Source organism: Oncorhynchus tshawytscha, linkage group LG13, assembly GCF_018296145.1.
Source record: "Oncorhynchus tshawytscha isolate Ot180627B linkage group LG13, Otsh_v2.0, whole genome shotgun sequence".
Lineage (NCBI taxonomy): Eukaryota > Metazoa > Chordata > Actinopteri > Salmoniformes > Salmonidae > Oncorhynchus > Oncorhynchus tshawytscha.
In genome coordinates this window covers 61,462,345-61,475,437 of record NC_056441.1, presented here as the reverse complement: position 1 = coordinate 61,475,437, position 13,093 = coordinate 61,462,345, and the positions used below count along the sequence as shown (strand labels likewise).

General features: G+C 42.7%; 1 protein-coding gene across 1 annotated transcript in view; it reads left to right on the top strand.

Annotated features, from left to right (window-relative positions):
- Positions 1 to 1,391: 1,391 nt before the first annotated feature.
- The window catches only part of LOC112265433 (stAR-related lipid transfer protein 13), a 94,665-nt gene continuing 82,963 nt past the window's right edge, over positions 1,392 to 13,093 (top strand). The window contains exons 1-2 of the mRNA XM_024442720.2: positions 1,392 to 1,810; positions 9,874 to 11,485. Of these exons, the coding sequence (XP_024298488.1) occupies positions 10,064 to 11,485 (1,422 nt within the window). The 5' untranslated portion in view covers positions 1,392 to 1,810; positions 9,874 to 10,063. The remainder of the gene's footprint in view (positions 1,811 to 9,873; positions 11,486 to 13,093) is intronic.

The following is a 13,093-nucleotide window of genomic DNA, read 5'->3' as shown; positions in this document are numbered from 1 at the left end:
AAAAAGTCTCTCTAAGGTCAGGGCGTGACAACTGTTCTCTGATGTTTAGATGTACTAGTATGTTAAGGCAGGGCTGGTTGCTCAAAACACCTTAAATTAGATGTACGGAGTGCCGTGACAACAGCAGGGCAAAGAACAGCTTTCAAAGAAGATGGCTGGAAACTATTGTTGACAGAGAAAGATAGCCATGGGCGGATAGCAGAGTTTTTTTTATGAATGAGAGTAAGACTGGGAGGAGGTCAGAGTGCAGCAGGGGCTGATTTGTGATTATGGCTTCGAGAGAGAGGAGGAGAGAGGATGAGGGAGGAGGATGGGTTAGGAAGATCAGGGAGAGGGGGTGAGGAGTGGTGAGAAGAGGGGGTGAGGAGAGGGTATGAATGAATGAAGCTGCACTCTCTCTCTCTCTCTCTCTCTGTGTGGAGTGGATTCCAGGGTGATTTACAGAAAGTGAGCTCCTTTGGCATTCTTCCTTAACTTCTGTAGGCTATCAGGAGGCCCCTCATAAATGCAAACAACACACACTCAGCCAATCAGCAGACAGCAGCAGTAGCTTACCCCCCTAATGTGTGAGTGTGTGTTTACTCTTCATATCACCCTCTGAGGAGCTCTATATGACAGGCTTCTAGTTAGTTCTAAGAGTGAATCTATATCCTACTGAGTGCAGGCAGAGCTTTGTTCCCCCTGGACTTCTCTGGATCAGAGGTCAGGTTAGTTCAGACTCCTTCCTTTGCTTGTCTGATGTCGTGCAGAGCTGCCATCAATGACTCCAGTCTGTCATTCAGTAATGGACAGCATAAAGTAGATTAGTTATGATTAACTTCACATTTTAACAATTTTTGGGGGGCACAAACAAGGCACTGTCATTATGGCAAATACTTCACATACCTTATTATATCTCGGTTTGACACTTTCCCCTACAACATAGGAGTATATCTTTGACCCTGAGAGGATCCTTTGGAATTCCTTATCTGTGCTATCTGTGTCTTTATATTCTAACCAGCTACAGCTGGATATCAAGGCATAGTGTCGCTCCTCCTCAGTAGTAATCTACTCTACTGCGCCTCAGGAATGACTGCCATGCTGTTGCGTCCATATAGGATGACACGCACACACAACACACACACTCTGAGTCCAGTGACAATACAGCCATGAGGTCACTCTGTCTTCACATCCGAACATGTTGTGTTAGCTGGAACCACATATTACCTTGCTCTCTTACGGTGCCAAATACCGAATACTGCTCCTCTCCCTTACTCCCACTTCATCTTTCTCTCTCCTACAGTATCTCTTCTCTCCTCCCCTTTCCACCTCCCACACAAATACACACACTCACTCACTCTCACACTCCATGCCCTTACGCATATTCTGAATGGCTTAGTCAGAGCGCTAGCGGCATGCATAGAGATAGCCAGCACTAACCTCCACTAGCCTGAGGGAGGACAGATAGAGGGATAGTTGAGATGACAGTGTTGCCCTGCAGAGGAAGACCTGCTTGACATGCTGACTGGAAACACAGTGGCTGCACTTCTGACAGGAGACTCTTCTACACTCTCTTTTCTCTCTATCTTCTACTCTCTCTCTCTTTTCTCTCTCTCTTCTACTCTTTCACTTTTCTCTCTTCTCTCTCTCTTTTACTTTCGCTCCTCCGTCTCTTCTGAAAGAATCTCCTAGTCCCTCATTCTCTCTCCTGCTCTCTCTTGTGTCTTAAGAGAACTTTGGTTCCACTAGGACTGTCTCTCTCCAGTGTTTTGTTGCTATGATCTCAGTTTGTCTGCTTAGACAACAAACATGACTATTCTCCACCTAACAGGTAAGACTCTACTTGCATCTCAAATGGCACCCTATTCCCTATATAGTGCACAACTTTTGACCAATCCCTATCGGCCCGGGTCAAACGTAGTGTACTATAAAGGGAATAGGGTTCCATTCTCTGTATGTTTGTTTTCATAGCCCTTTGAGACAGTTTATTAAATTATTATTTTTAAATTATTATTATTTATTGTAGATAGAGTGTAGCTTCCAACAATGTAATTGTTTGCATCACTTCCAATCCCTCATATATCTTTTTGCAAATATATATATATATATATATACAGTTGAAGTCGGAAGTTTACATAAACCTTAGCCAAATACATTTAAACTCAGTTTTTCACAATTCCTGACATTTATCCTCGTAAAAATGACCTGTCTTAGGTCAGTTAGGATCACCACTTTATTTTAAGAATGTGAAATGTCAGAATAATAGTAGAGAGAATTGATTTATTTCAGCTTTTATTTATTTCATTACATTCCCAGTGGGTCAGAAGTTTACATACACTCAATTAGTATTTGGTAACATTGCCTTTAAATAGTTTAACTTGGGTCAAAATGTGTCGGGTAGCCTTCCACAAGCTTCCCACAATAAGTTGGGAGAATTTTGGCCCATTCCTCCTGACAGAGTTGGTGTAACTGAGTCAGGTTTGTAGGCCTCCTTGCTCACACACACTTTTTCAGTTCTGCTCACAAATGTTCTATAGGATTGAGGTCAGGGCTTTGTGATGGCCACTCCAATACCTTGATTTTGTTGTCCTTAAGCCATTTTGACACAACTTTGGAAGTATGCTTGGGGTCATTGTCCATTTGGAAGACCCGTTTGCGACCAAACTTTAATTGTCTGACTGATGTCTTGAGATGTTACTTCAATATATCCACATAATTTTCCATCCTCATGATGCCATCTATTTTGTGAAGTGCACCAGTCCCTCCTGCAGCAAAGCACCCCCACAACATGATGCTGCCACCCCTTGTCACGGCTTCTAGGAGTAGTGGGTGGAGAAGTCAGGCGCAGAGAGCAGAGGTAGTTCAATCGTGATCTTTTAATCCAGAACAACAAGTAACGGTAACGCCAAACACTAAGGCGCATCACTTAAACCAGCCCAAAAGCAGGACCAAACAGTCTGGAGAAAATAGTCCACGAGAATACACACCACATGAACAGAAAAACAAGCCCGCACAAAAGCAGGCGGGCATACCTGGTTTAAATAGCCCAAATCAAAACCCAAACAAGAAACAGGTGTAACAAATCAGACAAAACTAACTGAAACAGAAAAAGTGATCGGTGGCAGTTAGTAGACCGGTGACGACCGCCGCCCGAACAGGAAGATGGAACCACCTTCGGCGGGATTCGTGACACTCCTGTGCTTCATGGTTGGGATGGTGTTCTTTGGATTGCAAGCCTCCCCCTTTTCCCTCCGTAATTATGGTCATTATGGCCAAACAGTTCTATTTTTGTTTCATTAGACCAGAGGACATTTCTCCAAAAAGTACGATCTTTGTACCCATGTGCAGTTGCAAACCGTAGTCTGGCTTTTTTATGGTGGTTATGGAGCAGTGGCTTCTTCCTTGCCGAACAGCCTATCAGGTTATGTCAATATGGGACTCGTTGTACTGTGGATATAGATACTTTTGTACCGGTTTCCTCCAGCATCTTTACAAGGTCCTTTGCTGTTGTTCTGGTATTGATTCGAATCAATGATTTTAGCCTAGCTTTGATTGAAACATGCATCTTTGTCATTTTCTCTCCCCTTGCACCTGTCTATCTGGGGAATTTGGGAAAGTTTTAGCTGTTTATGATAACCCGCTTATCTTAATGTGGTGATTTTGTTAGAGAGAACATATCTGATTCTCCACTAATCAAACAGATAAGCTCTGCATTGCAGATAACAGATAAGCCATGCATTATGTTCCTTTCCAACATACAATATATTTGACATAAAAGCTAACATTTTCTTTTTGCATTCATTATCATTCGTTAGCCTAAAAATAATAATATTTCTAGCAATTTCTAGTCAATGGTCAAGGTCAAGGAATAAAATGAATGAATCGTGAGACCTCTGGCTACACAAACTTGGACTATATAATGAAATTAAATAAAGAAGTCAAGCTCCTGAGATTCTTATTTTCCATTATCATGAACTGAACACCTCCCTCTGCAACTGGATCCTGGACTTCCTGACAGGCCACCCCCGGGTAGTGAGGGTAGGCAACAACACATCTTCATGGCCGTGCACGACTCCAACATCATCATTAGTACGTTTGTTGACAACACGACGGTGGTAGGCTTGATCACCGACGACGATGAGACAGCTTATAGGGAGGTCAGTGACCTGCCAGTGTGGTGCCAGGACAACAACCTTTCCCTCAACGTCAGCAAGACAAAGGAGCTGATCATGAATTACAGTAAACAATAGGGCCGAGCATGCCCCCTTCCACATTGGGGGCATGCTCGGGCCTGTGGAGCTGTTTGAGAGCTTCAAGTTCCTCGCTGTCCACATCACTAAGGAATTAACATGGTCCAGACACACCAACACAGTCATGAAGAGGGGACAACAACACCTCTTCCCCCTTAGGAGACTGAAAAGATTTGGCATCGGCCCTCAGATCCTCAAAAGTTATACAGCTGCACCATTGAGAGGATCTTGACTGGCTGCATCATCGCTTGGTATGGCAACTGCTTGGCATCCAACCACAAGGCGCTACAGAGGATAGTGGGTGTGGCCCAGTACATTACTGGGGCCGAGCTCCTTGCCATCGAGGACCTCTATACCAGGAGGTGTCAGAGGAAGGCCCTAAAAATTGTAAAGACTCTAGCCACCCAAGTCAGAGACTGATAGCTCTGCTACCGCACAGCAAGTGTTACCGATGCACCATGTCTGGAACCAACAGGACCTTGAACAGCTTCTGCCCCCAAGCAATAAGACTGCTAAATAGTTAACCAAATAGCTACCTGGACAATCTGCATTGAGCCCTTTTGCACTAACACTTTTGACTCATGACATACGCTGCTGCGTATGTCTGTTGCCTCGTCACTTTACCCCTTCCTATATGTACTGTACATATCTACCTCAATTACCGCATACCCCTGCACTCTGACTCAGTACTAATTTCAGTTAATGTGGCAAAACAAGCAAGTATAGTGTAGTATAGTATAGTGTAGTCATTGTACCATCCAAACCACTATGAACTATATTTTCTATAACCAAACATTGTATTTTCAGGAGTTTGAAGCTGGTGTACAAAACAGAAAGTAACAGATGCTAAAATTAAACATAAAGCGGGAAGCATAGAAATATAACACATAGAACAGATCTAACGCTTCTTAGACTTGCTTTCATTTCTATGTGAATTTTGTCAGGTCAGTGTCACGTTCGCTGGAATAATTATCGGACCAAGCTGCAGCGCGATATGGTTTCCACATATTATTTATTAGACACGCACAAAACATCAAAGAAAGAACGAAACAAACAACGAACCGTAACTAAGAGGTGTAACATACACTAACTCAAAACAATATCCCATCAAACACAGGTGGAAAAAATGCTACTTAAATATGATCCCCAATTAGAGACAACGATAGCCAGCTGCCTCTAATTGGGAATCACACCAAACACCAACATAGAAAAACTAAACTAGAACCCCACATAGAAAAATAATGACTAGAAAACCCCCCAGTCACACCCTGACCTACTCTACCATAGAAAATAAGGGCTCTCTATGGTCAGGACGTGACAGTCAGCCAAAAAGTTCCATATTGCAGCTTAACATTTTCATGTTCAATTTTCACGTTTAACATAAAAGACCCCTTCACCTTTTCCACATTTTGTTAAGTTACAGCCTTATTCAAAAATAGATTAAATATATTTTTTCCCGATCAATGTACACACAATTTTCCATAGAAAACAAAGCAAAAAACGTTTTTTTTTTGTATTAAACATAAAAAACTGAAATACCTTATTTACATAATCATTCAGACCCTTTGCTATGAGACTCGAAATTTAGTTCAGGTACATCCTGTTTCCATTGATCATCTCTGAGATGTCAGCAAAAGGCACCTACAGAACTCTCAGACCATGAGAAACAAGACTCCCTGATCTGATGAAACCAAGTTGAACTCTTTGGCCTGAATGCCAAGCGTCACGTCTGGAGGAAAACTGGCACCATCCCTACGATGAAGCATGGTGGTGGCACCATCATGCTGTGGGGATGTTTGTCAGCACTGGGAGAATAGTTAGGATCGAGGGAAAGATGAATGGATCAAAGTACAGAGAGATCCTTGATGAAAACCTGCTCCAGAAGGCTCAGAACCTCAGACTGGGGCAAAGGATCACCATCCAACAGAACAACAACCCTAAGCACACAGCCAAGACAACACAGGAGTGGCTTCAGCCAGAACCCGGACTTGAACCCGATCTAACATCTCTGGAGAGACCCAAAAATAGCTGCGCAGCCATGCTCCCCATCCAACCTGACAGAGCTTGAGAGGATCTGCAGAGAATATTGGGAGAAACTCTCCAAATACAGGTGTACCCAATAACACTCAAGGCTGTAAGCGCTGCCAAAAGTGCTTCAAGAAAGTACTGAGTAAATCCATTTTAGAATAAGGCTATAACGTAACAAAATGTGGAAAAAGTGAAGGGGTCTGAACACTTTCCGAATGCACTGTATTTCCATCGCATTTTAACCACTATTTGTCAAAATGGCAATCAGGCATCGATCATCATGTCACCAGAATAAGACCCTCTGCATTTATTGGAAAGAAGCATGAAGCTCATACCATGCATTTCAAGGTCGCGTGTACAGTTTCAGCATAAAGAATGTGTGCGCTTTGAATAAATAGCACATTTGTTGTGGAAGTAATTACGGTAGGCTACAAATACGCACCCGTCCTGAGCGTTGATTATTGATCATGCAGATAGTAGAGCAGAAGGCCATAGCCAAAATAGATAATTTAACAGTTCCATTCCACATCACATTGTTCATAGAAATAATTTACGATAATTTACTGGTTTCTCGCAGTTATTTATCACAGAAAAAGGAAATGAGTTTTGGCGGGAAATCCTGGTAAATCTCGGTAACCTGGACGTGGCAGGGGTGTGGTAGGGGTCGTGGCAGGAACGCAGTCTGCCTGTCAGCACAGCTGAATTTTAGAGAGCATTTTAGAGGCCCCCATCTTGCCAGTGTAGAGACGTTTTTACATTTTTAAGCCAATTTCCTGCTATTCTATAAATGGAGCTGAGAGAAATGTTTGCAGTTTTAAAGCTTATTTCCTGTCATTATATGCATTTTGCCATGGCAAATGCTGTGTTATTTTGCTCAAACATAATAACAAAATCAATACCACTAAATTCATTGTTTTGGGAATTTTCAATTCTCCCTGACTGTCTAGCTTTTATTTTGGTGATTGTTAGTTCTCAAAGATTAAACGATTTAAAGATATACAGGTCCATTATCTTTTCTACATACTCTATATCTGTTTTTAGTTGTTGAACTGCTTTTTAATCCACAAAATTAGTAAAAAATGTTAAGCACTGTTTGGGCGACCTGAAAAACACAACGTTAGGCGACCCGCCCAAGGATTTCAACGGCAGAAGAAAACCCTGCACACATGTGCTGGTGTCACTGTGTTCTTCTCCCTCCATGTGAACATACTGTGTATTATTGTGTGTGTGTCATCCTATTTGTATGAGGCTGTATGGTTTGAGGCTGGATTCATATTGGGTTTAGATCAACCATACTAATAAATAATCATTCATTACACCATACAGATCAACCATACTAATAAATAATCATCCATTACACCATACAGATCAATCATACTAATCAATAATCATCCATTACACCATACAGATCAATCATACTAATCAATAATCATCCATTACACCATACAGATCAACCATACTAATAAATAATCATCCATTTCACCATACAGATCAACCATACTAATAAATAATCATCCATTACACCACACAGATCAACCATACTAATAAATAATCATCCATTACACCATACAGATCAACCATACTAATAAATAATCATCCATTACACCATACAGATCAACCATACTAATAAATAATCATCCATTTCACCATACAGATCAACCATACTAATAAATAATCATCCATTTCACCATACAGATCAACCATACTAATAAATAATCATCCATTACACCATACAGATCAACCATACTAATAAATAATCATCCATTTCACCATACAGATCAACCATACTAATAAATAATCATCCATTACACCATACAGATCAACCATACTAATAAATAATCATCCATTTCACCATACAGATCAACCATACTAATAAATAATCATCCATTACACCATACAGATCAACCATACTAATAAATAATCATCCATTACACCACACAGATCAACCATACTAATAAATAATCATCCATTACACCATACAGATCAATCATACTAATCAATAATCATCCATTACACCATACAGATCAACCATACTAATAAATAATCATCCATTACACCATACAGATCAACCATACTAATAAATAATCATCCATTACACCATACAGATCAATCATACTAATCAATAATCATCCATTACACCATACAGATCAATCATACTAATCAATAATCATCCATTACACCATACAGATCAATCATACTAATCAATAATCATCCATTACACCATACAGATCAACCATACTAATAAATAATCATCCATTTCACCATACAGATCAACCATACTAATAAATAATCATCCATTACACCACACAGATCAACCATACTAATAAATAATCATCCATTACACCATACAGATCAATCATACTCATCAATAATCATCCATTACACCACACAGATCAACCATGCTAATCAATAGACTTCAACCTCTCCATACATACAGAAGGCAAAGTTATTCTCCAAGGAATTGAAGGACAGTTGCAAAGGCATTCATGACTGTGTTTAAACTGCACCAAGACCTCACAGTTGGGGTTAGTGTATCTTTCTGTGAAATGTAGGGAATGCAGTTACTGATGTAACTTTGTTGTCAGCATGTTTGGAAAGAGCAGTCTGAGAAAAGCCTCCCTTTGTACCCTGAACAGATGGTTATCCCCTACACAGAGTGGAGTGCTTATGGAATGTGTGTGTGTGTGTGTGTGTGTGTGTGTGTGTACATCAGCTGCTGGGCAGAATAGCTAGATTCCTGTGTGCAGAGATGTCACTGCTGTAGTGTTTGAAACAGATCCAGACTTGAACATTGTGACTGCAGCCAGATGTTCAGATTCACAGCTAGTAGCTCCTCTCTGGGGGCAATGTCCCACATGGCACCCTATTCCCTACATAGTGCACAACTTTTGACCAGAGCCCTATGGACACTGGTCAAAAGTAGCGCAATATATAGGAAATAGGGAGACATTTGGGACACAGCCTGGATATTAGCTCTGCTGGACTGTCTGGCTTCACTCCAGCTATAGTTAGTTCACTGCTAGTAGGAGAGCCAGAAGGGGAAAGAAGAAACACACAGAATACTAGCTTGGTATATCTGTGCTTAAAGGTAAAGTTATTATTATTATTTTAGTTGAAATGGATTTGTGTGATGGATCTGAACCCGAGGACAGCAGGCAGTCTTTGAGCAATGTCATTGTAAGATGTTTATGGCTTGAAACTAATGCATTTTCTTGTCTGTTTGTTTAATGCAGTATTTTCCTTTAATGCAGTTTCTCTGTATCTTCTCTAATGCCATATCTTCTTTGTATCTTCTCTAATGCAACATCTTTTCTAATGCAGTATCTTTTCTAATGCAGTATCTTCTCAAATGCAGTATCTTCTCTGTATCCTCTCCAATGCTGTATCTTCTCTAATGCAACATCTTCTCTAATGCAACATCTTCTCTAATGCAACATCTTTTCTAATGCAGTATCTTCTCAAATGCAGTATCTTCTCTGCATCTTCTCTGTATCCTCTCCAATGCTGTATCTTCTATATTGCTGTATCTTCTCTGTTTGTTTAATGTTGTAACGTTATCTTCTCTCTTTGTTTAATACTGTATCTTCTTAGTTTTTAATGCTGTATCTTGTTTCAGGGGATCTGCTGTTTGATCGGTTTGAAAGTTGGTGTTGCTGATCCAGGTGCTGAGGTGGTCTGATAGGAACATGGCAAATCCATATAGCTCTTACATCAGACAGCAGTCCCTCTGGATCTACCTGACCACCAGTCACACCACCAGACTACCTGTTCCCTAGTAACACACCGTAACAGACTGTAGAGACAACATGGACACAGTTCTGATGGTTACTCTGGAGGAGCGACAGTCTCTGGTCATGTCAGCATCATCTGGTAGGACCTTCTCACCACAGACACTGGCACATACACAGGTACAGACACAGGCACAGCAACAGACACAACCAGAGACACAGACACACCAGTCCTCCTCAGAATGTGCTTCAGAGTCTTCTCATGATGACGACAGCTCCACAGAGAGAGGTGAGGATGGTTGTTTGACTGGACCACTAAGCAGTGACTATAACAGGACTGGAGCTCCTGGGATAGAGGGAAAAATAGCTGTTAGTACTGGAGGGCCAGCAGGACCAGTAGAGTCTGGTTCTGATGTCTCCCCTCCTGACCCTCTAGACCCTCTCCAGATCGTCTGTCCCGGGGGTCTCCTCAGTGAGCCAGGCAGTGTGACATCACCATCGCCTGATGATGCCAATAACAATGGATTGGATTTACACAGTACTTCTCCAGCTGAGGACCCCTGCCTTGCCTCCAATGTTCCTTCTCCTAGGATAGAGGGAGATGTGGATGTTCTTGCTCCTAAGATAGAGGGAAATCTGGAGGTTGAGGACAGTGACAGACCTGTAGAATCAGGGCATTTCCTGGATGCTAACCTCTCTGGTCAGCTAGAGGACATGGAGCTGGGGCATACCTCGCCCAGCCAGACAGAGAGCGACATGGAGCTAGAGGAGAAGTCACCCAGATGGACAGAAACAGACAGCCAGCCTGAGGACCACTCAGAGGGGCCTATGGATAACGGACATGTCCCTACTGATCTGGAACACACAGAAGACAACCATGTGCCCTTCCCTCTAGGACATATCCATACCCTTCTGGTCCAATCAGAGGCAGAGGTCAGCCATGTCACTATCTCTGTGGTCCAATCAGAGACTTTTAGCTCCATCCCTTCTCTAGTGGTCAGTGTGGACAACAACATGGATCCCTTCAGACCACCCTCCCTCCCCATAGCCCTCTCTGAGGCCCCCTTGGCGGGGCTAGGCCTCTGCGATCACCCCCGCATCATCAAACACAAACCCAGCTCCATCACCTTCTCAGACTACACCTGTAGTTCCTCCACCTGTCACTCTAGCACCGACCACAGTGTCTTCATCAATGACAGCTCCGACTGCAGGGAGTCTTCCTCAGAGGAGGATGATGAAGGTGATGTTGATGAAGATGGGGATGATGACGACATATTCCCAGAGCTGCTTCAGAGCAGGGAGTTCCTGGTCAGTCGGAGGAGAAGGAGCAGCAACAGAGACAAAGTAGTTCAGAAGAGAAGTTCTCTGAATCCCCAGGCTGAGGCACCAGTCAGCTCTACAACCAACACTTCAGCCAGCTCCCACCTCTCCTCCTCTTCTTCCTCCAAAAACCAGAACCACGGCGGCTACGAGGCAGAGACTGAGACCAGCAGCACAGAGGTAGGCTACTGTTTGTTGACAGACATTACAGTATTTTAGAGACACAACTGTAAAGATAGTCCCACCTATATTCCTCACATATTGATGTAATATTCATGTCTTTGTTGAATGGTTCAGTAGAGATGTGTTTGAAAGTTTATGTCAGGTTTAGGGACTGTGTACTAACTGTAGTTTAACACCATTAGATACAGTATATTAATATAATCCAGCCTGTTCTCTCAATGAGGAGACGTGACTGTTGCTCCCCCAGGCTGTGTATTTCCTGCCTCCTGGCCAGGAGCCATATGTATCAAGGGTCTTAGAGTAGGAGTGCTGATCTATGAGCAGTTCTTGGGTTAAATGTGGAAGACCCAGCCTACTAGGTATCCCCTTTCCTTTACTCTGAGATGCTTGATACAAAAAGGCCCCAGATGTCTTCCATTATTTAATTCCACTTAGGCTCAATACAAACACAGTGCTTTGCTATACAAACACTTTCAATAGTCTGCTCCCCACTGTTTGTTGTTATTGCATTCTGAGATATTACTCTATTGGAATGAGTTTGTAGGAGTACATTGAAAATCTAGCATTTTCCCCAGCATTTTAAAACACAAAACCCAGCAGGCATTGCAGGAATGCAGACATCCTTAAACAGCTGTTGCTTTCCCTCCAGTCCTGTTTTGTCAGAGCTCCTACACAGGCATCATCGTGTCTATTACAGTAACAGTGAACTTAGTCTAACCTTAACCAACAGTATCTACAGCTTTATTCAGCTTCATTCTCCCCTATAATGTCAAAAGTGCATTCCTCGGCTCTGATCAAAAGTAATGCATTATAGGGAATAGGGAGCCATACTGCAGCAGCTCTGTGGTGTTTTTCTCCCAACCGTCCCTCTGGTCTTGGTAGTTACCAGGCTGTGACTCCATCCCTCCAGGTTTACTAGTTACCAGGCTGTGACTCCATCCCTCCAGGTTTACTAGTTACCAGGCTGTGACTCCATCCCTCCAGGTTTACTAGTTACCAGGCTGTGACTCCATCCCTCCAGATTTAATAGTTACCAGGCTGTGACTCCATCCCTCCAGGTTTACTAGTTACCAGGCTGTGACTCCATCCCTCCAGGTTTACTAGTTACCAGGCTGTGACTCCATCCCTCCAGGTTTACTAGTTACCAGGCTGTGACTCCATCCCTCCAGGTTTACTAGTTACCAGGCTGTGACTCCATCCCTCCAGGTTTACTAGTTACCAGGCTGTAACCCCATCCCTCCAGGTTCACTAGTTACCAGGGTATGACTCCATCCCTCCAGGTTTACTAGTTACTAGGCTGTGACTCCATCCCTCCAGGTTTACTAGTTACCAGGCTGTGACTCCATCCCTCCAGGTTTACTAGTTACCAGGCTGTGACTCCATCCCTCCAGGTTTACTAGTTACCAGGCTGTGACTCCATCCCTCCAGGTTTACTAGTTACCAGGCTGTGACTCCATCCCTCCAGGTTTAATGCTAGTTACCAGACTGTGAGTGACCCCATCTTCCAAGGTTTACTGGACTTTAAAAGTCTCTTCTGGATGTTGATGAATCATGTTTACATCATACACCTATGGTTTACCTGTGTCAGGGACACCAGATCTCTGA